Source organism: Pan troglodytes, chromosome 21 (genome assembly GCF_028858775.2).
Source record: "Pan troglodytes isolate AG18354 chromosome 21, NHGRI_mPanTro3-v2.0_pri, whole genome shotgun sequence".
NCBI lineage: Eukaryota > Metazoa > Chordata > Mammalia > Primates > Hominidae > Pan > Pan troglodytes.
This window is the reverse complement of record NC_072419.2, coordinates 68,294,279-68,318,556: the sequence shown is the minus strand read 5'-3', so window position 1 is coordinate 68,318,556 and position 24,278 is coordinate 68,294,279. Positions and strand designations below refer to the sequence as shown.

Below are 24,278 nucleotides of genomic sequence, written 5' to 3'. Positions count from 1 at the left end.
CTTTAATCCAGGAAACTATGGAGAACGTGAAGAAATGTAAAAATTTCCTATCTACGTTAATAAAACTGGCTTCATCTGGCAAGCAGTCTACAGAGACAGCAGCTAATGTGAAAGAGCTCGTGCAGAATTTACTGGTGAGAAACCTTGACTTTACATTCGCTTTCCCCTAAAGCCTGTTGCATAGGACAGACACCTGTTGCCGCTGTGACCTGTGCCCGGGAGGCCTGTGCCAGCAGGGAGAGTTCCTCTGGAAGGCTGCAGGCGAAGGGGAGGGGTGCACACGTGTCGAAGGCGTGTGTGGCCTAGCTAAGGAGACTCCTTCCTGGGGCTGGGTGTTCTGGGGCCGGCGCCTGGCGGTCTCCCGGGCTTTGCCGTTTTCTGGTGCCTGCGTCCCTTGTCTGTGGCTCTCGTCTCCTCTGGCTGCCCCAACCATGCTGCACTCTGGTCAGGGTCCCCAGCAACTCCCTTCTGGCCCTCTCCCCACTCCTGTGTGACCTCATATAAAATTCCCAGGTGTCCGCAGTCCCGGCTGGAACAGGCATTCTGCACCCTGAGCCACCAGAAGCCCCCTCCCCATGGAGCAGACCAGCTGAGGCACATTCGTGCTCCAGTGGCAGAGCCGTCCCCCCCACCCCCACCCCTCCCGAAACCTCTGTCACAGAGAACAGCACTCTGTCCCCTGGCCGGAAGGTGGGAGGGAGGATTCCTGGCAGCCTCCCCTCTCCTTAACCCACAGTCCCAAGCTCCAGATCTCTACTCATGGCCGAGCTCTTGGCTGTCCACCTTCCTCAGCCTCATGGCTGTCTCGTGGCTCAGGGGTGTGCTGGCGTCAGTGGGATGGCCTGGGGATCTGGAGTGGCTGGTCTTACCGTGCCTTCTCCTTGTCCGCCTGACCATGTCTTCCCGAGTCTCTTAGGGTTCAGTCCAGGCACCGCCTTCCCACCTTGTCGCCTGTCTTCCCGACCTTTATTCCACACTGGCCTCTGTTTCTGAAACAGGATCTGGCCCTCTTGCTCTGGGCTCCCTTTTGTCTGACTGTAGACTCTGGGCACCCTGGCCGCTTGCAGGGGTGAGCACAGCTGTCATCTGCTCCTGAAGGCGCAGATGCCCTGACTGTGTGGATCCTGTCTGTGTGGCCCCTGGCACGCTGTGACCTCCTGCAGCACCGCACTTGCAGTGCTGGCTTTGATAATGGAGTTACTTTTAGGCTGATCTGCCTCTAGCAAAATGCCTGACACCGAGTAGGTGCCTGGTAAGCACTGAGTAAAGACTGGCATTGAGTAAGAGACTTAGAAAAAGACGAGAAGTAGACAGGTGACCCTCCCAGGAGGAGAAGTGGTCCGCAGCTGGCTGCACTGCAGTGTCCAGGGTGAGCGCCTGTCACACATGTACCTGTGAAAGGTGTAGCACGCAGACTTTCCCATCTCCTCTGTCCAGTGAAACTCGGGGCGGAATCAGCCGTAAAATACGAGACCAGAGTGATGCGGGATTCAGAAGTGTGTGTGGAATCTCATTCACCAGAATTTCAACATGGATTTTATTTTTAAGGATGGAAAAATAGAAGCAGAAGATTTCACAAGCAGGTTATACCGAGAACTTAATTCTTCACCTCAACCTTACCTTGTGCCTTTCCTGAAGGTAATTTCAAAGGCCCCGGTGCCTGCGAGCAGTAGGGCCAGGGAGGGGTGGGGCGCAGATGCTCCAAGTGCGCAGGGCAAGGATGCTCCAGGCACGGAGGGTGCACAGCGCTTGTGCTGCCTGCGGGGGTGGGGCCGGGGACTCAGTGCCTGGGGACAGAATGTTAGGTTTTTTTCTGTAAAGCAGGAGCTCCCCTGACACTGTGGCCTTGTGGTTCTGTCGTGCGCAAGGTGGTGAGAAGGGCGTGTGCTTCCTGAAAGTGAGGGGGACGGGGAATGGGGTAGCGTTTGCAAAACTGGATAGGACCAAGGGTTTCAACAGCGTCAGGCTGTCTCTGTTGGGTAATCATTGGTATCAGCACATTTTAAAAATCAATACGTATATTTGTACACATTTATGAGGTGTATGTGATGTTTTGTTACAGTCATAGAATCAGGATATTTGGGGTCTGTCACCTTGAGTACTTATTTCCATGTGTTGGGAACATTCAGAATCTTCTCTTCCAGTGATGTTAACATATTTTAAAAAGTATTTTAAAAATATGTCTCTTTCTGTTTGTTTTCTTGAACACATTTTGGATATTTGCTATCAGGAATAATCCCACTTAGTGGGAGGGCAGGATGGGGTCCTGGCCCCTGACATCCAGACATGCTGCCGTGAGGGCCAAGATCCATCTTACTTAGCTCAAAAACTTTCTGTAAAAGTTGATATTTCTGAATTTTTAAGCAAGGAAAACCGACGCATGAGCAGCCGCCTGACCCCTCGTGTCTGTCTTTCCACCCAGAGGAGCTTACCCGCCTTGAGACAGCTGACCCCCGACTCCGCGGCCTTCATCCAGCAGAGCCAGCAGCAGCCGCCACCGCCCGCCTCGCAGGCCACCACTGCGCTCACGGCCGTGGTGCTGAGTAGCTCGGTCCAGCGCACGGCCGGGAAGACGGCGGCCACCGTGACCAGTGCCCTCCAGCCCCCTGTGCTCAGCCTCACGCAGCCCACGCAGGTCGGCGTCGGCAAGCAGGGGCAACCCACACCGCTGGTATGGAAGGGGCGCCTGACTGGTCTGCACAGCCCACCGTGCCTCTGCTCCCGCCCGCTTCTTAGATAAATTGGCCACGGCTCAGAAACCTTTTCCAAGCATGCAGGAAGCCTCCTGCTAGAGGAAGCTTGGGTATTACCTTAAATAGTTAAAATAGAAACCAGAGGTTGAGGCCCTGGGATGTTGTATTTTGTCTCAGTAAAATGAAATAGTTGAGTTGGCTTTGAACCACCGGCACGTCCCCGCCCTGCCTTGTCTGGGGATGTTACTGGTGTAAATGAATGCAGCGTGTTTTTAGAGGATCTTGTAGATAGATGTTCTCTTGGATTAGGAGCAGCGGTCCAAGCGTAAGACACGGGCACCCGCGTGGGACAGGTGGGCAGGAGACTGGAGGCAGGGTAGCAGCTCACAGCACAGGGTGGATTTAGGTGAGTTCCGGGAGGCGAAGCCGCGGCTGCTCATAGCGGTTCACTTATGTGCAGTTTGGATCTGGCTTTCTTGGTTTTATAGTCATGACGTTTGCTCTGCAGCTAGAGAAGGGATGTCTTTGCCAGAAGAATTACATTTTGAGCACATTCCCTTTCATGGGCAGAGGGATTCACCAAACGTAGAGGGGCAGTTTTAAAAAAATTTCAGAGGTGTTTTCTTCCTCTAAAGACAGCTTAAACAACAAAATGGTGCGGGCTCCCTCATCATGAGCTGGTATGTGTTGTGATGGTGCACACATCAGAACCAGCTGGGGGAGGAGTAGCCATTAGGGGGCTGGCTCTTGTGCTCTGTTCAAGTTGCATTTGTTTTTGTCTTGATAGTAGCGAGGAGAACAGGGTGAAATGGCATGGAGGGAGGGTGTCCCTTATAAAGGCCAGGGAAGGGCTGAGCGCCTGTGTAAAGAGAGGGCTTCCTTGCCTGCCTTTTGACTCCAGAGGGGAAGAGATGTGCCGTGCCTCTTGCTTTAGTGTAAGGACAGAACTTCCCTGTTCACTAGTCAGTGGAGCTACTTTACCCAAAAAGGTGGGTTCTGTTTAAGCAGGCACAGCCTGTGGGCAATCATTTTCTTGCCAAGTTTTGACCTCTGGTGCTTAGTCACACACGAGCAGCATGGGTGTTTTTAGAATTAGGTGCTGTGTTTGGCAGCAGGATCACCTCTGCATTCTGCTTCCCTGGGCTCCTCCTGACCTCGTGTGGAGTCTGCAGAGCACAGCCAGTGGGATCCAGGGCATCCAATCCATTGCCTGCACCCTGAAGCCTGTGGAGGCAGAACCCAGGCTTCTCCCTGATTTGATGACAGGCTCCCTGCACCGCAGGGCCTGGCCCGGGCGTTTGATGGCAGGTTCCCTGCGCCGCAGGGCCTGGCCTGAGCATTGCCTGAGCTGCCTGAGGCTCTTCCTGTCCGGTGTGGGTGTTCCTGTTTCGTTGGAGACATGTTTGCATTATAGGCCGCTTCCCCAGGTCCCCACACATGTTCTGCAGCATAGAGTTTACCTGCCAGGGCACCTTTGCAAAATGGTAGCGACTAAATTCTGAAACACCTGGGCCCAGAGGTTTGAGGCCAGGCCTTATGGACTTGAGCATTGGCTTTTGACAAGGATGCCAGTGTCTCTAGGCCCCAGCATCCTGGGGACAGGGCCAGAGCACAGGCCATGGTCAGTGCTGCCAGGTTTTGGATCTCTGCCTTGTGCCGGAGGTGAGAGTGAGAGGCAGGATGACAGCAGAGCTGGGCAGACCCTGCCACGAGGGGCCCAGCAGGGGCTGGGCGGACAGAGCTGGCCATGCTGGGGGCAGTGGGTGGAAGCCCTTGAGGGCTAAGTTCAGGCAGGACTTAGGAACTCTAACCCCACTCCAGTAGAAAAGCCCTCAGCTGCCTTACAGAAAATTGAGAAAGGGAGCTGGGTTTGGTAGCTCATGCCTGTAATTCAGCACTTTGGGAGGTCAAAGTGGGAGGATCGCTTGAGCCTAGGAGTTCAAGACCAACCTGGCCAACGTGGTGAAACCCCATCTCTACAAAAAAAAAATACAGAAATTAGCCAGACATGGTGGGTGTCTATGGTCCCAGGTGCTCGGGAAGCTGAGGTGTAAGATCACTTGAGCCCGGAAGGCAGAGGTTGCAGTGAACCGAGATCATGCCACTACACTCCAGCCTGGGCGACAGAGCGAGACTTGTCTCAAAAAAAAAAAAAAAGAAAAAAGAAAATTCAGACGAGGTAGAACCACTTGACCTGTAGCCACCAGGCAACAATGTCACCTCCGCTAATATTTGGGGGGCAGTGGTCTGCCCCATCCTGGGTTGCTGAGGTCAGCAGGCATCAGTTTGCCACCCGCCCCCTCCAGGCCCTGACCAATGCCCAGGGGCAGCTTCTAGGCAGCAGATCTGCTCCCGCTTGCCCCTTCTGTGCTCACACGGGCACCTCTCGCCCACGTCCTGCCCTGGTCTGGCCGAGGCCAATGCCAGAGCATGGTCCTGCAGCCTGCTGGGGCTGAGCTGCACACGGGGTCTTCCTAGGACTTCTTACTGGGGGCGTGGGGTGCAAAGGAAGGGAAGGGAAGAACCTCCTGCTAGGGACTGAGTGGCCCCTGGCCCTCGGGGAGCATGCTCACCATTCTCTGCTGGCTCTGCCTCAGGTGATCCAGCAGCCTCCGAAGCCAGGAGCCCTGATCCGGCCCCCGCAGGTGACGTTGACGCAGACACCCATGGTCGCCCTGCGGCAGCCTCACAACCGGATCATGCTCACCACGCCTCAGCAGATCCAGCTGAACCCACTGCAGCCAGGTGAGGGCCTCACGGGCCCCTGGCCGCTCAAGACCAAGGGCTGCTCGCAGAGCCAGCTGCCATTGGGCTTTTATTTAATTGGGTAAAATGTACATTTACATAAAATTGGCCATTTTAAGTATCTAGTTCAGTGGCACTGATTTCATTTACTGTGTTGTGTAACCATCACCACTGTCAGTATGATTTTTAATTTTATGTATTTTCCATGGTTAGCTTCTTTATCTGTAATCATTCCTGCACTTTAAAAACCTTGATGAAATACAGGAAAATAAATGCTCGAGAGGTACAGCTTACACTTTGTACTGTAATTTAGAGTTATTAATATGAAGTTTTTGGAAACTTTCTTGTAGCTAATTAGGAGAGTGGTAGCTGTGCCCTTGAGCCTGTAAAGCACCAAAGCACATAGTTGATCTAATAAAAGCCTTGTGTGGTTTCCACTGTGTGTTTGTTTTGTAGTCCCTGTGGTGAAACCCGCCGTGTTACCTGGAACCAAAGCCCTTTCCGCTGTCTCGGCACAAGCAGCTGCTGCACAGAAAAATAAACTCAAGGAGCCTGGGGGAGGTTCGTTTCGGTAAGGAATGGGCCTGTGTACGTTGGAGAAGCGTGGCCAGAGCGGAGAAGAGTTCAGAGTCCGTGCTGCTCCATTCCCGCCCACGGGTCTTTCCCACGTGGCCCTGGCGGCCGGGGCTCCAAGGCTCCTGCTTCACGCTCACTTTCACCTCACGTTCACACAAGTGTGTTTTCCCATACAGTTGGCTCAAAGAGGTTTTGCTTCATACACATAGCCAGAAAGCGAATCAACTGATTATTTTTATATTAACTAATAGGAAATTCATTTTTTAGTATAACATCGTATTTTGAGTTCATTGCATTCCTAGTATAGAATGCTTCACTTTCCATGTATTCAACTTCAGAACCCTCAGAAATGCTGTACTGCTCCAGGCGTAGTGGCTCACGCTTACAGTCCCAGCACTACAGGAGGCTGAAGTGGGAGAATCGCTTGAGCCTGGGAGTTTGAGACCAGCCTGCACAACATAGTAAAACCTTATTCAACAACAACAAAAAATAAAAAATTAGCCAGGCTTGGTGGTGTGCGCCTGTGGGCCTAGCTACTTGGGAGGCTGAGGCAGGAGGATCACTTCTGCCCAGGAGTTCAGTGTTACAGTGAGCTATGGTTTTACCAGTGTACGCCAGCGTCGGTGACAGAGTGAGGCCCTGTTTCTAGAAAAATAACTGCTGTGCTTTGCCTGGGCCTCCTGGAGAGCAGGTGGTCTGAGCATCACCTCAGTCAGGAAGGTGCTTACAGGACCTGAGCAGTGGGAGAGTCTTGGAGTGATCTCTGTTGTGATCAAGGGGCGGTGGAGTTGTGTGTATTTCCGGAAGTCTTACTGTGAATTTTCCCTTTCCCAGACACTTCATCCCTAAAGGCATCAGGCAGGGCATAGCAGGCCTGGGGAGTGGCTGTGGCCTGAGCCAGAGTCCCAGCCCAAGCAGGGAGAGGTGGCCAGCATGCCTGGGCCCAGCGTGAGGCTGATACCTCAGTGAGAAGGGAGGGCACTTAGGGACATACACGGGTGAAAGAATTAATCAAGGCTGCAGGAAGCCTTGGTATTTTGCTGTCAAGGAGTCAGCGGCCTGGCAGAAGGGATAAAGGAGAGTGACCCCTGTGGGCTGGCTCAGGATTGGAATGCTGACGCAAACCCCTGGGTTTCCGTGTGTCGGCAGGCATGGATAACCATGGGTCTTGCCGTAAGTTTCTAGCTTTGTTCACCGCAGGGTCCTGGGAACAGTAACGCCCCAGTAACACTGAGCACACCTAGTGTTCAGATGTCGTCTTCTAAAAACCGTTTTCCACTAAAATGACAAGGACTCCTGAGAGAAAAGGCTGATTGCGGGACTGGGATAAGGAAATACAAGATGAGCGGAGACTGTCCTGTGTCAGAGAGCAGTGGACATGGGCATGACGTGGACGTGGATGTCAGCAGAGCAGCCTCCCTCCCACGGCCGGGTCCTTCAGCTGGAGCCCTAAGCTGTGCAGCCCAGCCACAGCCCGTGACCACCAGGGATGCCAAGACCCTGAGTGAGCACCTGGAGCCCATAGGAGGACTGGGCATGAGAACTGCTGTAGAGCTCTTCCCCGAGACACAACGACCCCAGGAGATGCCAGGCAGGCCCCCGGCCTCAGGTTCAAAGCCCACTGCTGGAGGCGGCAAGTGGAGGCTGCCTGCGTGTGGAATTCCCGGCAGGACTCTTAGCTCACATCTCCTCACGAGGGGGCCGAAGTCAGCCTGGAAGAGGACGTCCTGCACACAGCTGGCCTGTGCCTTCCAGGTGTCAGGGGCAGCCCAGGAGTCAGGAGAGGCTGAGGAACCTTCCAGCTCGAGGAGCCGGACAAGACGTGGCAGCTGGGATTGGGACGCAGACTGTCCTGCAGGGAGAGGCGCTGCTGGGACCGGGTCCTACGGGGGAGGGCCTGGGGAGGGGCCATTCATCATGGCCCGGTCTCAATGGCATCCTGCTTCTGGAGGGGATGCCCTTGTCTGTAGGAAACACGTGCAGAATGTTCCGGGTGGAGGAAAGTCAGGTTAGCAACTTTCAGGTGATTCAGGAAAAAATTGTGCGTACTCTTCTTCCAACTTTTCTGAGCCTTTAAAAAGAATTTAATGCTGCCTCTGGCTTTAAAAAGCTTTGCATAGATCAGACCCCTACAAGTCCCCGCGCTGCTCCCGGCTTTGTTTTCTCTGGACTTGAGTCCCCTGCGCATCTGTGTGTAGATGTTAACCCGGCGCCAACTCACAGCTCTCCTTCCGCAGAACAATCGAGCTTTCCAGGAAAGCAGCGAGGCACCCTCTCTGCTGTGGCAGATGCAGCAGGTGCAGGCGCGGGGAGGACAGAGGCCTGGCCTCCTCACGGCCCTGCCTTCCACGTGGGGTTTCCTGCCCTTACCACCCCAGCCCACCTCCCGATGAATTCCTTGTACAGTTAAAATGATCTTCCCTTCTTTCCTCAAGGGATGATGATGACATTAATGATGTTGCATCGATGGCTGGAGTAAACTTGTCAGAAGAAAGTGCAAGAATATTAGCCACCAACTCTGAATTGGTGGGCACGCTAACGCGGTCCTGTAAAGATGAAACCTTCCTCCTCCAAGCGCCTTTGCAGAGAAGAATATTAGAAATAGGTACGTTGGTGTTTAATGACTGAGTTCTTATTAAACAGCTGCGCTGCTGGGGCATGGGAGCTTCAGGTGAGCACACCTGACACCTGGTCATGTGTTTTGTCTGAGTTTGTGATTTCCACATGGTTGCTGGTGGTGGTTCTTGGGTAAAATGTGGGTACCACTGCCTTCCACCCCACCAGCCTTTCTGGGCTCCCCTTGGGTTGTATAAAAGCAGTAACTGCCGGATCAGAGATTAGCCATAAAGAAAGAACTGTGCTTAATGATTTTAAAATACTGTTTTTCTTGCCTGACCTTTAGGTAAAAAACACGGTATAACGGAATTACATCCAGATGTAGTAAGTTATGTATCACATGCCACGCAACAAAGGCTACAGAATCTTGTAGAGAAAATATCAGAAACAGCTCAGCAGAAGAACTTTTCTTACAAGGTAACAGGCTGTTTGCCGAGGAGAGCGTCTTTATGTTGTTGGCCCCCACTCTCTGCTGGCTGGGAGCCTCCTCCCCACATCTAGGCAGAGGGCGGTGGGTCCCAAGTGCCTCCATGTTCCTTACGAACGTGTTTTGGATTTCTTACAGGACTAGATTTTGGAAAGATTTCTTTTTGAGGTAGGGTCTCACTCTGTTGCCCAGGCTGGAGTTCAGTGGCGCAGTCTTGGCTCACTATAGCCTCCGCCTCGTGGGTTCAAGCGATTCTTGTGCCTTAGCCTCCCAAGTAGCTGGGATTACAGGCGCACACCACCATGCCCAACTAATTTTTGTATTTTTAATAAAAGAGACAGGGACTCGCGATGTAGCCCAGGCTGGTCCTAAACTCCTTGCCTCAAGTGATCCTCCTGACTTGGCCTCCTTAAATGCTGGGATTACAGGCATGAGCCTCTATGCCTGGCGGGTTTACCTTTTGGAAGGTGATCCTATTCACTTTGTGGCACCTGCCTCTCTCTCTGGGCCATGGGCTGAACTGGCAGACCCTGAGGTGCCGCAGCCCTATTCTCATGAAGCAGCTCTTCCAAGTAAAACGTGCCTTCCCCACCAGCAGTCACATATGAACACTCTTCCAAGGGCACACTGGGTGAGGTGGTGCCTGCTGCCACAGCCGGGAGGCAGTGCCTTCAGGGCAGCACTGAAATAAACACACTTAGCCCTTGCTGTAAAAGTAGTTCTGTGTTGCAGCAAAAAAGGTAAATGTTACTTTAAGAAATCTGACAGCATCAAAGTATATAAAAGGGACACTCTCCCACAAGTGTGCCCCTGAGACAGCCAACACGAGACTTCGTTCTGTGGACGTGAGCATCGATAGAGCTCTCGGGCACAGCATTTGCAGGGTGGGAGGGATCGGGTCCTCGCCGCATTCAGACTGGATGGAGGGAGGGCGTTGTGCACGGATGGTCCAGTGGTGCTAGACAACCCCTTTGCTTGCTGGGCTCTCAGATTTATGACAAGCAGTATTTTAACTTTCTTCATAGGATGACGACAGATATGAGCAGGCGAGTGACGTCCGGGCACAGCTCAAGTTTTTTGAACAGCTTGATCAAATCGAAAAGCAGAGGAAGGATGAGCAGGAGCGGGAGATCCTGATGAGGGCAGCAAAGGCGAGTCCTGGGTGTCTGCTGCTGCCGTCTGGGCACCTCCATCTCAGCCACAACCTGATGAGCTCACTGAGACACTGGGGTTTTGGGTGGTCAGAGCATGTTTTGGGCTGGCCTTGAAGCAAAGGTGATGGGTGCTGTCAGTGGAGCTGCAAAGAGAAGCCTCATTCATTTGGCACTAGCGTAGATGCTTGAAAAGCGGGGCTTCTTAAGATTCCCGGCACCTCACGCTCCACACAGTCACACCCAGGTGTGAAGCCCATGTTCCTAGAGCCCCCTGTGTGCGCTGGACCGGACTCTTCACACTCACGTTGTCCTTGTTCTAGAACATTCACAGCCAGGCGAGGCACCTCTCATTAATAGAATGAGACAGGAGACCACAGTTCCCCAGGGACGGGGGTGGGTACTGTGGAGTGGGAGGAGCACTTGCTTTGATCACAGCCACAGGCTGTCCCGTCCCTGGTGTGTGGGACAGGACAGCAAGGAGCCTATGAGGCCCATTCTGCCTGCCGTCATGCGGTCACATCAGGTCAAGTCAGAGCCTGCGATTGGTAGATGTGTTTCAAAGACTGTATCTTACATCCAAATGTTACTGACTTTTCTCAAGATTACTGGCTTTTTTCATGGTGTGTGATGTAAATTTTCATCTTTGGCTATAAGCATTTCACAAATTTGCTATGCATTCTTTAACATTACCTAGATGTTTTTGTATAGTAAATAACACATTTGTTAAATGATAAACATTTAGTTCATAACTTACTTTTCTTTTCTGCCTCTTTCAAAAATAGTCTCGGTCAAGACAAGAAGATCCAGAACAGTTAAGGCTGAAACAGAAGGCAAAGGAGGTGAGCCCTGTTAGTCGTGAGTGCTCGTGGGCACTTTGCTGTGCACTGTAGCGCCCCACGGGAGGGGGGCTAAGGAAACCGTGGCACTTCTGTACGATAGACATTTGCGTGTCTGTTTAAAATGTTTGCCAAGTTTAAATAAATACAACGTCAGAGGCATTTTCCTGTGCAAACAGTTGGTGTCCTACTTTTAAATTCAACGGTGACTTCCCTTTGCGGGGGGCATTAGTCTCTGTGCTTTTGACTTGCGTATATTTTCTGAGAGTTTTAAGACAAACATCTGTTGCATTAAAAAAAATCTTATTTTTTGGATTATAGAATATGCTTACTATTGAGAAAGTCAAAACATTAAAGAAGTTATGATTTAGAAAACCCTTTCATATCTATGTATTACTTTTGTGGTAAGTAAAAAACATGCAAGAAATGATGCTCCTTGTTTCCTTTTCAAAATAAAAGATGCAGCAACAGGAACTGGCACAAATGAGACAGCGGGACGCCAACCTCACAGCACTAGCAGCGATCGGGCCCAGGAAAAAGAGGAAAGTGGACTGTCCGGGGCCGGGCTCGGGAGCAGAGGTACAGCAGCGTTGTGGGATCGAGGTCCTGGGGGAACCATGGGGAACATCTTAGAGCCGCCCTCTTCTAGGGGACGGACACACATAGGGGAATTTGCTTTCTTACCATTTACATTTTGTCTCACCTTTTCTGGAGTATTTGTTTTACGTTTGACATTTTAAATCCAAATCAGCTTATTTGTGGCTGTCACTTGAGCTGAAAGTCTTTTTCGTGAGGAAGTTTGATTACTGTGATGAGGTTTAGGCTGGATTTGAAAAGGATGTGGGGAAGTTATAACTGTCAGAAGAATGATCCGAATAGGGATCTTGCTGATTGTGCTTCCTGCACAGTGTCTGTGGGATAAGCTGCTGTAGGAGAATGGACAGTTCGTGGAATGAAGGGGAAGAATTGCTGCCCGCTGCTGTTTCTCCAAATTCCATTAGTTTCTCGTCTATGTTTGTGGTTGTATCTTTTACTCTAATAATTATAAACCCAGCCTTGACATGTTATTTTTGCTTTCAACTGTCAGTTGTTTTTTTAAAGTAAATCACAGGAAGAAAGAAAACGGTCTTTTATGTTTCCCTCCTTATTTGCCATCTCCGGTACTCTTCATTCCTTCCCGTGGGTCTGTTTCCGTCTGCCACCATTTCCTTTTGGCTTGAAGGAGAGCTGTTGGGATTTCTTGTGGTGCAGATCTACTGGTGATGGATTCTCTGGCTTTGTTTACTTGAAAAATTGTATTTCACCCTCATTCTCTTTTTTTTTTTTTTTTTTTTGAGACAGTCTTGCTCTGTCGCCAGGTGGGAGCGCAGTGGCGTGATGTTGGCTCACTGCAACCTCCGCCTGCCAGGTTCAAGCAGTTCTCCTGCCTCAGCCTCCCGAGTAGCTGGGACTATAGACGTGTGCCACCACACCCAGCTAATTTCTGTATTTTTAGGAGAGACGGGGTTTCACCATGTTGGCCAGGATGGTCTCGATCTCTTGATCTCATGATCTGCCCACCTCGGCCTCCCAAAGTGCTGGGATTACAGGCATGAGCCACCACGCCTGGCCTTCACCCTCATTTTCAGAGGATATTTTTACTGGTTACAAAATTCTGGGCTGATTTTTTCTTTCTTGCAAAACTTTCAAGACCTTGTTCCACTGTCTTCTGATGTCCTGCTGTAATTTTTAGTTTTTAATTTTTTTAGATGCAGGGTCTCACTGTGTCACCTAGGCTGGAGTGCAGTGGTACGATCATGGCTTACTGTAGCCTTGACATCCCCGGGCTCAGGTGATCCTCCTGCCTCAGCTTCCCGAGTAGCTGGGACTACAGGTGCATGCCACCATGCCTGGCTAATTTTGTAGTTTTTTTTTTTTTTTGTAGAGACAGGGTCTCACCATGTAGCATGGGCTGGTCCTGCTATAATTTTTAAGCTTGTTCCCTGTACGTGGTATGCTTCATGTCTCTGGCATGACTTTCAATCTTTGTTTTGAGATGTTCTTTATTTTTTAGAGGTTTGTCTGTGTTGTGTTTTGCTGTGGTTCTCTGGATATTCAGTTTAGAGGTTTGTCTGTGTTGTGTTTTGCTGTGGTTCTCAGGATATTCAGCCTGTTTCAGGTTCTCTGAACTTCACAGATCTGTAGGTCAGTGTCTTTCATCAAATTTGGAACATTTTGGCTAATACTTCTTCAAATTTTTTTTTCCATTTCAATCTTACTTTCTTCTGCTGGGGCTCCAGTTACATGTATGTTAGACCTGTTGATGCTGCCCTGCAGGTCTTTGAGCCTGTGTTCCTGGACTTCAGTCTGTCTTCTCTTTGTTTTCCAGACTGGAAGATGTCTACTGATGTGTCTACGAGGTCCTTGGCAGATGGATTTCTGCCATCTCCAGTTGAAGTTTCCATTTTGTTAACTTATTTTGCAATTCTAAGATTTCCATCTAGTTCTTTTTTACAGTTTATATTTCCCCTAATTCTTTGAGCTTATCATTAAAGCTGTTTTATAAGGTTTTTGTCACGTTCAACACCTGGGCCATCTCACATTCAGTTTCTCTCGACTGCTGTTTTCCTCGGCCTTGCACACTTTCTTGTCTCCTTGCATGTCTCATGCTTACCTGCCAAGAGACTGGACTCTGTGATCTCCCTTGAAGAGTTGATTCTTGCAGGCGGTTGAGTTACTGGCTGACCATCTTGAGTTTGTGTGGTTTTGTTTTTCATTTTGTCAATAAGGATCTGGGGAAACCTCAAGGTGTTTCTCAAGCCCCTTTAACTTAGTGGGACTCAAGTTGCAAACTCTGTCTTTCCTGTCTGGGTTTGGCTTTAGGCTTTGCTAAGGTAGGTCTTACTCTAGGGTGTGATCCTTACGTACAAGGAAAGGTCTTGTTACTCGGGCAGGCTGGACTCCCATGCTTCTGGACTGCCCTCTACTCTGCCCGACCCCTGACTTCTCTGTTTCGCTCTCAGCCCCGTGGCAGCTGCTGTCTGATGCACATTGGCTGGTCTTGCACCGCTTCTTGGTATGCAGGTGCACTCTGGGACAGGGTCAGGGTAGTGACCTGATGAGGACAGAGCTCCCCCTCCCCACCAGGACTGTTGGAAATGTGTGGGTCGGATGTCCCAGACCTCCGTGCTGGGGCTCGCCTGCCCACATGCTAGCAGTGACCTCTGAGAAATGGCTGCCTGGTGTGGAGAGGAGGGACTCCAGGTGTAACAGACACTAGAGTTTTGGCAATATGGCATCCCAGAGGTTCAGAGAAATCCCTCCTGGGACAGTACAGGTTAAAATGTCGGGTACAATGTAGGAAGAAAATAAAGATCTTGTCTTTATAAATGCATGTGTGAGATATAGATAAAACAGGGGGATTCTTCTCTGGGCCAGAAATAATAAGTAAGTACAGATTGCCAAGGCTAACACGGGCTCTGGCCGCTGTGCGGCTGGGAGTCTTGGCCCGGGATGGGCCCCAGCAGGAACCTGCACTCACCTGGGCCTAGGCCTGAGTGCACACTGGCTGTGAGGCCCGCAGCCCACGCTGAAAATGTAGTTGTATACCAAGAAAGAACTGAAATTCTGAACAACAACAACATATATCGAGAAGAGCACTTAGAGTTAAGGACTTAGTTTTTTGTGGGGGAGGTGAAAGATATGATTAGCCTTTTTTTTTTTCCTGGATTTCTTTTATGGTTAACTGAATTCTCAAAGGCATAGATTTTGTAGCCCATCATCAGTTCGAGAACTAGAACGTTGTAATCCCAGCACTTTGGGAGGCCGAGGTGGGTGGATCATGAGGTCAGGAGTTCGAGACCAGCCTGGCCAAGATGGTGAAACCCTGTCTCTACTAAAAACACAAAATTTAGCCAGGCGTGGTGGTAGGCACCTGTATTTCCAGCTACTCGGGAGGCTGAGGCAGGAGAATCACTTGAACCCTGGAGGCGGAGGTTGCAGTGAGCTGAGATTGTGCCACTGCACTGTAGCCTGGGTGACAGAGCGAGACTCCATCTCAAAAACAAAGAAACAAAAAAAACAAACTAGAACATGCCAGTCACCTGGGAGATCCCCCACCCTTTTATGTGCCCCACGACATCACAGCTGCTTTTACCTCCCTCCAAAAGTAACTGCTGCCCTGACTTTATGGCAAAGCCAGGAAGAAATGCCAGGACCTGACAGTCCCCAGTTGTGCAGCAAGACACTGGTTAGCCTTGCTGTCCTTTCCCATTAAACTTGACTTAAAAGGAAACCAGAATTTAACATTTTAAAAAATCTGTAGGGCCCTCCCACCCCTCCATCACTTTCTTTTTCTTACAACTTGTCGGTTGAAGGACCAGGTCGTTTGGCCTGGGGTGTGTCCTGCGTCAGGATTGCTGGCGGTGCCCTTGTGGTGCAGTTCTGCCTGTTCCTCCGTCCTCTGAACTTCCTGCGCGTTGGTGGCTGGACCCAGAGACTCCTCCAACTCTGGCTGCCTCCCTGCGGCAGGACCCTGGCTGCTCTTGTGTCCCCTCATTGCGAGGACACGGGTCTGGGCTGTGCGCTCCGGGGACGGTGGCTGGTCATGCTTCATGCCTAGGGCCACTAGTCCCTTGAGGTTGGAGATGGCGGTGCTCTTAATCTGTGAGTTCCTTCTCACTTCCTCGTTGGGATGTTCTTTTGGAGACTCTTCCTCCACTACTGTTTGGCCGCTTGGTGGGTCCAGCTCATAGAGGAGACGCAGGGTAAATGCGAGCATGTTTTCTTCCATATATCCGGGTGAAGATAATGAATCAACAGGCTGTCACCCTCAGAGGGTGACCAGTAGTTTTACGTTTTAGTGTGTTGTTTTTATTTTTTACCGTTGTGATCTCAAGGACTTGCACATAATCCATCTATTACAGTTCTCATTTTGGTTGCAGTTCAGACTGTGCCATCTTTGGCCAATGGAAGCATCTCCAGGTTGGTTCCTGAGTCACGCTGGGATGTGGGGCTGATGTCCTGGCCGTCTGGACGTTAACATGTGTCAGGCTCACCTTACACCTTTCCTGTTTCAGACCGAAAAAGTCATTTCTCCAAGAACTGGTTTCTTCTAGTGGGAAATGGTGTTTGAAGACCACTCGCTGGGACTAGGGATGTCATTGCCGCTGGGGTGGGTTGGCCTTTTCAGTGGACAGCACTGGGAAATGTGTGTAAAACATGGTCTCATGGGCTTATATGGGTATTTCCAATTCAGGTAGTTCAAATTCAGAGGTGTAGGAGTTACCATGTTCAAAATGACGTCTTTATCTTCACAGTAAGAATTCTGGCTCTTGGCTGCCCCAAGGGCTTGGGGGCTGGGGAGTTGGAGGGGAGGGCAGGAGAAGGAGAGAGAGAAAAAAAAAGGTGGGGCCAGGCGTGGTGGCTCACGCCTGTAATCCCAGCACTTTGGGAGGCCGAGACGGGTGGATCACGAGGTCAGGAGATCGAGACCATGCTGGCTAACACAGTGAAACCCCGTCTCTACTAAAAATAAAAAAATTAGCCGGGCATGGTGGCGGGCGCCTGTAGTCCCAGCTACGCAGGAGGCTGAGGCAGGAGAATGGCCTGAACCCGGGAGGCGGAGCTTGCAGTGAGCCGAGATCGCGCCACTGCACTCCAGCCTGGGCGACAGAGCGAGACTCCGTCTGAAAAAAAAAAAAAAAAAAGAGAGAAAAAAAAAAGGATCCTGGTTGTCATGGACATAGGAGACAATAGAATTAAAATATCTCCTACCTTTGGACGTAGCCTGAGAATAAGAATATGGGCACTCCTGCCGAGGGTGGTGGAAACAGCCGAAAGTTGTTCATGTGCTTTCTCCCTTGGCCCCGTTTTGTATTTTGTGCTGTATTTATGTTGTCAAAACATTTAGCTGTTACACACCATAAGCTCTCCCTTTCGCCCTCTTTGAGTTTTAGTGCCATAAATAATGACATGTTTAATGCCGTGACTCGTCTTTATGTTGTGTCTCTGTAGTCATTTTGATTTTTCCAAATCTCATTCTCTGCTAGATTCTTTTGGAACGCTTCATGGGAACAGTCACTCCCAAGTTCCCACCTGCTGATGAGTTTGTGCCCTTTGTACCTGAAGGTCTGTTTTTTGGCTCACGTTGTATTTCCTGAAGTGTCTTAAAGACGTTACTCTGGATTATTTCCTCCCTAAAGTGTTACTGTCCAAATCTAATGAGAGTCTCATTTTACCTCCTTTGTAGGCCACGTGTTTTTCTTCCCTGGGTGTCCTTTTTCTCGGAAGCCGGCTCATCCCACTGGAGTGCGTGCTGGGGTTGGTTGTGCTGGGGTTGGTTGTGCTGGGGTTGGTCGTGCTGGGGTTGGTCGTGCTGGGGTTGGTTGTGCTGGGGCGGCGTTCTCAGTACTGGCTGTGTTCTTTCAGTGTGGTTCAAGTCTCCTTAGGAACATCTGCAATAATGATCCTTTGTGTTTGTTCTGTTCTTTTGTTTCTTTCTTCAGAGAGTCCCATTTTCCACGTGTTGTATCTTCTTTGCCTGCTGGAGCACTTTTTACAGTCTCTTAATTTTTAAAATCTCTCTCTCTCTTTTTTTTTGTTTTTTTGTTTTTTAGAGACAGGGTCTCTTTCACCCATGCTGGAGTGCAGTGGTGTGATCACAGCTCACTGCAGCCTCGACCTCCAGGGTTCAAGCAGTCCTCCCACATTGGCCTCCCTAAATGCTGCTGAGCCACTGTGTCCAGCCTAATTTCTCTCTCTCTTTTTTTTTAATTTTTATTTTTTGAGACAGAGTCTCCCTCTGTCACCCAGGCTGGAGTGCAGTGGCTCTATCTCGGTGTGATCTCAGCTCATGGCAACCTCTGCCTCCTGGTTTTCTTCTGCCTCAGCCTCCTGAGTAGCTGGGATTACAGGTGTGCACCACCACACCCAGCTAATTTTTTTGTATTTTTAGTAGAGACAGGGTTTCACCATGTTGGCCAGGCTGGTCTCAAACTCCAGACCTCAAGTGATTTGCCCATCTCAGCCTCCCAAAGTGCTGGGATTACAGGTGTGAGCCATTGTGCCTGGCCTAATTTTTCTCTTTTTTAAAAAATTATCTTTTTTGTCCTTTTTGGCTTCCATTTCTCTTAAGGCGTATTTGCTGTTTACCTGCTGTTTTGAGTATGTGTTTCTGAGGTCTTCTGTGGTCTGTAGGGATGCTCTTCTGCTTTTTATCCTCTTTTTCTCTCGTGGGAGCCTGTCTGGGATTTGACCTGAATGTCTTTCTGTTGCTAATTTCGACGTGAGTTTAGGTTTCTCGAACTTGTAACAGGACACGTGGTTTGCAGCGTTTGCTGACTTTGTGGTGCTCCTCTGTGGTTACTTTCCCGTGATGTTAAGAACGGGAGTCCTCAGCTTCTGTGGCTCCGGGGCTCTGTGCACCTCCCAAGCATCTGGACCTTGGTTTGCCTTCCTTGTCCCTGTCCTGCTCAGTACTGATTCACTCCCAGCAGGTTCTCTCCTGCATGAGGCCCTGTGCGGCAGGAGCCCTGGCAGGTCAGTGTGGGCATTTGCGGTGGCCAGGCTGCCCTCCCTGGTCCTCCCCTGCCCCAGGTTTGACTGCGGCTCTTGGAGGGACCTGCCGCTCTTCCCAGGAAGTCTGCTGGCTCCTGGGTCCAGGCCCGTCGGGGTCCGGTTCTGCAGCGTCCTTCAGGTGATGGCTGCTTGTGGTTCATCTTCATCAGTTTTGTTCTAAAGATTGTCCGCTGGCTTTTGGTTTTGCTGTGTAGTTGCTCTTTTATGTGGAACTTTGGGAAGATCCAGAAACTATGCTACCCCTGTCATCGTCTTCCAGAATACATTAACTTTGAAAATTACTTATTTTAGTTTGAAGTAGTTTTCAAATCTACAGAAAAGTTGCAAGAACAGAGTAAGGAGCTCCGTGCGGACTCCGGTGTATGAGCATCACGCTGTCTGCTTCGTGCCCGCTACACCACATGTGTTTGCGTGCACTCCTGTACTTTTTCAATATGTACACTTTAATCCTTGTTCTGACACGATACCCAGCACCCTAAATGCTCGTGCGGCTGATACCTTAGGTGGCTACTAGGCAGCCCTCCTGGTCAGGTGCTTAGCACTGATGCTACCACCCCCAGCATAGCACTTGCTGTGGGCTGTGTTCTCAACAGCGTCGTGGCCGATTCCCATGGCCGTGTTAGCATTTCACACGTTCCCACCTCACACAGATGCCCCACCCTTATCTCACCTCCACCCGCAGGCTCAATGTTATTAACCGCCTGCCTGTGTCGCCACCCCTGGGGCTGCTCAGTCGTGGGGATGCTTCAGGCACCCCTTCTGTTACTGCTGGTTGCCCTCTGCTGGGAAGCAGAGCTTCGCCCCTCCTCGTTGGTTTATTCGTTCGCTTATGGATTCGTTCACTCACTGCAGTGCTGTGGGTGCCGGGATCCCTCATTCACTCACTCACTGCAGTGCTGTGGGTGCCGGGATCCCTCATTCACTCACTCACTGCAGTGCTGTGGGTGCCGGGATCCCTCATTCACTCACTCACTGCAGTGCTGTGGGTGCCGGGATCCCTCATTCACTCACTCACTGCAGTGCTGTGGGTGCCGGGATCCCTCATTCACTCACTCACTGCAGTGCTGTGGGTGCGAGGACCCCTGTTGTGTTTGGTGGGCTCTGATCAGCACTCTCATTATTTCTAGGCTTGCTTGGTGGGAGCTTCTTGTGGCTGGAGTCTGTATCCTTTGACATGTCCCTTGTCTGTGGCATTCCTTATTGCCACGTGCACTTTCCCTGCCCACTCTGCAGCTTCCCTGGAGCTCTGGTTCCTCTAGTGGAGTCTGGTGTTGAGAGGCCAGGATCGGGGCACTTGGTGTGCTGATTGCTGGGGCCCCTGCTCCCAGGCCGTGCCAGCAGCCAGAGCTCGGGACCCAAATGCATGTAGGGGAGTGTGTGGTGTGCGCCCTTCCATGTCGAAGGGGTCCTGTGTGTTTGTGTTGAGACTACGGTCCTTGCCTAGCACGCCAGGGCTTCCGTTTAGCCGTCCCCCATCCTTGTCTATTAGTCCCTTCTCAGAAAGTGAGGAACCTGGTTCCCATCATTCAGTGTATTTGTTTTTTTCTTCAGTGTAACCAGCTTCCCAACCATTTTACCTGCTGGGGTCGCGGCGCCAGGAGGGAGGATTGGATGGGAAAGGCACATTGATGAACTTTGGATGTGAGTGTTAACATGTGCGGAGTAGCCTCTAGGGAGGAGTAAGGGAGCTCGTGCGTCCTCACTCACGAGAAGGGCCGGGGTGTGGGGCTGGGAGGTATGTGGAGTATCGAGAACGCCGGACATGGAGGACCCAGGTGAGGCGCTGCCGAGTGGGTGAAGATTGGCGCCGGCGTCTGTTTGGGGAGCAGTTGTTTCGCAGTTGTTTCGCTTGCCTTTTGTGAACTTTGGGGATCTTTGTGTGTTATCTATGTAACAATTCACACAAAACCCAGAAAGTAAAAGTCCTTCAGACACCTTTCTTCATCAAAGATGATGCTCAGTCATTCTTTTCTTTTTCTTGTAGGATATCTCTTAAGGGTAAGTCTTCTTAACTTTTACTTTTGAATTCTATACTTACAGGGAAGTTACAGAAATAGTACAGAGAGTTTCCATCTACCCCTCACCCTGTTTAGCCTCATGTTAAACATGGGTATGATACTGTTCATTGAAGACCTTATTTGATTTTTTCCCTTAATTTAACTTTAAATAAATTAATAAACTATTTTTTAGAGCAGTTTTAGGTTCACGGAAAAAGGAGGGGACTTTTTCAGTACAGAGACTTCCCATACCCTCCTCCCTGCAGGTGCACAGCCTCCCCCGCTGGCCAGGTGGTGCATTTGTTAGAATCCACGAACCCACGTCAACACGTCCTTCTCACCCAGCTTCCATAGTTCCCATCAGGGTGCACTCTTGGTGTGTACATTCTGTGGGTTTTGACAGCTGTAGAATGACGTGTTTCCACCAGTACCGTATCATGTGGAGTCGTTCCACAGCCCTGAATTCCTCTGTGCTCTGCCCGTTCATCCCTCCCCTCCTGTCAGTCCCTGGTCCACGGATCTTATTGTCTCCTAGTTTCGCCTTTTCCAGAATATCATGTGGTTGAAATTATGCAGCCTTCTCAAACTGGCTTCTCTCATTTAGGAATATCCACCTGAGGCTCCTCCGTGTTTTTTCATGGCTTGATGGCTCATTTCTTTTCAGCACTGAGCACTATTCCAGTGTGTGGCTGTGCCACAGTTTATTTTATCCACTCACCTACTGAAGCACATCGTGGCTGCTTGCAAGTTTTGGCAATTATGAAGAAAGCTGATATAAACATCTGTGCGCAGGATTTCGTGTGGACATAAATTTTCAGCCCCTTTAGGTAAATACCAAGGAGCACGATTGCTGGACCGTGTGGTAAGAGCACGTTTAGTTTTGTAAGAAACCGCCAGACTGTCTTCCAGCGGCTGCGCCATGTTGCCTTCCCAGCAGCCACGGCTGAGGGTCCTGTTTCTTCACATCCTCGCCAGCGTTCGGTGCTGTCCGTGTTCTGGGTTTTGGCTGTTCTAGTAGGTGTGTGCATCTTGTTTTAATTTGCATCTCCCTGGTGATGGAGGATGCGGAGCAGCTTATTGTTGATATTGTTGAGTTTCAGGAGTTCTTGGTATATTTTGGATAATAGTCCATTATCAGATGTGTCTTTTGCAAATATTTTCTCCTTATTCGATTCTTACCAGTGTCCTCGACGTCCTTTCCTGCCCCGGGACCCTTGCGGCTCCTCGGCTCCTTGGTCTCCTCTGCTTGGTGGTAGCTGCTCAGTCTTTCCTGGTCTTTGATGGCCTTGACGTGCTGGAGAGCGCTGGTCCTTGTCTGGTGGACGTTTCCTTAGTTTGCGTTTGTCTGGTGTCTCCTCGTGATGACGTCCAGGCTGTAGAATCTCAGTTAGAATGCCGCGGGCCGGCTGGCGTGTCCTCAGAGCACTGTATTGGGAGGCAGGTGGTGTCGCCTGGCTGTTGCTGCTGCTGCTGCTGACTTTGAAGCTTGGTTAAGGTGGGGTTGGCTGGTTACTCCATTGTCGAGTTACTCTTTTTCTCTGTGTAATTAGTAGGTATCTCAAGGAGACACTTGGAGGCTGCTGATACCATTTCTTATCAGGCCTTTGGCCCCCGCGTGGGCATTCGCAAGGATGCTGCCAGTGGAGGCTGCTGTGGCGTCTGATGCTGACTTTCTATTTCTGTCTTTCTGTTTACATTTATTAATTGGAATTCTGTAAAGAGAGCTGCCCCGTCTCCCTTATTTTTCCCACTTGTTAATTCATTCAGTTACTTACTTATATTAGCATGGATATTTATTTTTTTCTGTAGGTAACAAGCTGCTGCTACAGTTTATTTATTTTGTTGCTTGAGCAGCCCGGCTCTGGCCATCATGAGCTCCTTCAGGTTAGTTCCATGTCCTTGTGACACGACAAGAGGATTTGGTGACTTTATGACACCACAGAATGTTCCAGCACATCTTCTGTTTTCCATGATTTCTTGGAGGGGCATTGCTTCCTTTGATTGGGGATGGTGTTTCCTTTGATGGGGGATGGTGTTTCCTTTGGTTGGGGATGGTGTTTCCTTTGATTGGGGATGGTGTTTCCTTTGGTCGGGGATGGTGTTTCCTTTGATTGGGGCTGGTGTTTCCTTTGGTTGGGGATGGTGTTTCCTTTGATTGGGGATGGTGTTTCCTTTGATTGGAGATGGTGTTTCCTTTAATGGGGGATGGTATTTCCTTTGGTTGGGGATGGTGTTTCCTTTGATTGGGGATGGTGTTTCCTTTGATGGGGGATGGTGTTTCCTTTGATGGGGGATGGTGTTTCCTTTGGTTGGGGATGGTGTTTCCTTTGATTGGGGATGGTGTTTCCTTTGGTCGGGGATGGTGTTTCCTTTGGTTGGGGATGTTGGTTCCTTTGGTCGGGGATGGTGTTTCCTTTGGTCGGGGATGGTGTTTCCTTTGGTCGGGGATGGTGTTTCCTTTGGTCGGGGATGGTGTTTCCTTTGGTCGGGGATGGTGTTTCCTTTGGTCGGGGATGATGCTTCCTTTGGTCGGGGATGGTGTTTAGAACCATACTCTGGGCAGCAGGTGTGCTCATTGCTCCTGGGGTGTCCCTGCATCCAGGCCTTCCAGGTGGACTGGGGCATGTGCACACACACAAACACTCGTCTGCACCTGCACCTGTGCTGAACACAGCGGCCTTCTCACTTCTCCTCAGGCCTCAGGATCTAGTCTGACGTCACAGGCTCATTCTAGCTTCCCTTGTGCCTTACATGGGAACCTGGTTCTCATCCCCCACAGTAGATGTACTTCTGTGTTCAGTTCCAACATACAGATAAAGGACCTTCGGGATTGCCAAGCAGTGTGAGAAACAAACGTGCTAACTACTTGGAGTGTAGCATTTCTGTGCGGCCCTTTTATTTAACCTCACAGGTCAAAATAGTACATTTCAAATTTACATAGATGAGTATTGTTCTTGTTCATCCTTTCATTTTTACTTTTTATGTTTAAATTTTTATTATTTGTTTTTAGAGATGGGGTCTTGCTCTGTGTCCTGGGCTGGCCTGAGGCTCCTAGACTCAAGCAATCCTCCTGCCTCAGCCCCCACCAGGAGTTGGGACTGCAGGCACACACAACCAGGCCTGGCTTCCTGCCCACCCTTCAGTGTGGCCGTCACTCACCTGCAGCACAGCTCGGGTTTAGTGGTTACTGTTTGTGTTCCTGTTGGTTTCCTCCAAATCTTGGTTGATTTTTTGTTTGTGAGAGGTGGAGCGTTGCCATGGTCCGGAGAGTCAGAACTGTACAAAAACGTATAGAAAGAAGTGCCCCTTGGAGTGGTGTCCTGCCACACCCTCCCTCCCCCCGCTGCCCCCTCCCTCCCCCCACGCCCTCCCTCCCCCTGCTGCCCCCTCCCTCCCCCTGCCGCACCCTCCCTCCCCCCACGCCCTCCCCCCCACGTCCTCCCTCCCCCTGCCGCCCCCTCCCTCCCCCCACACCCTCCCTCCCCCCGCTGCCCCCTCCCTCTCCCCATGCCCTCCCTACCCCCGCTGCCCCCTCCCTCCCCCCACGCCCTCCATCCCCCTGCCGCACCCTCCCTCCCCACCACGCCCTCCCTACCCCCACCACCCCTCCCTCTCCCTGCTGCCCCCTCCCTCCCCCACCACCCCCTCCTTTCCCCGCCGTCTCCTCCTTCCCCCCA

General features: G+C 50.8%; 1 protein-coding gene across 2 annotated transcripts in view; it reads left to right on the top strand.

Annotated features, from left to right (window-relative positions):
• The window catches only part of TAF4 (TATA-box binding protein associated factor 4), a 93,025-nt gene that overhangs the window by 57,291 nt on the left and 11,456 nt on the right, over window positions 1–24,278 (top strand). For both annotated transcript variants that reach the window (XM_054674643.2, XM_514759.8), the window contains 10 exons: window positions 12–134; window positions 1,549–1,638; window positions 2,423–2,671; window positions 5,291–5,438; window positions 5,895–6,009; window positions 8,450–8,619; window positions 8,917–9,047; window positions 10,083–10,208; window positions 10,994–11,050; window positions 11,507–11,626. In XM_054674643.2, coding sequence (XP_054530618.1) covers window positions 12–134; window positions 1,549–1,638; window positions 2,423–2,671; window positions 5,291–5,438; window positions 5,895–6,009; window positions 8,450–8,619; window positions 8,917–9,047; window positions 10,083–10,208; window positions 10,994–11,050; window positions 11,507–11,626 — 1,329 coding nt within the window. The remainder of the gene's footprint in view (window positions 1–11; window positions 135–1,548; window positions 1,639–2,422; window positions 2,672–5,290; window positions 5,439–5,894; window positions 6,010–8,449; window positions 8,620–8,916; window positions 9,048–10,082; window positions 10,209–10,993; window positions 11,051–11,506; window positions 11,627–24,278) is intronic.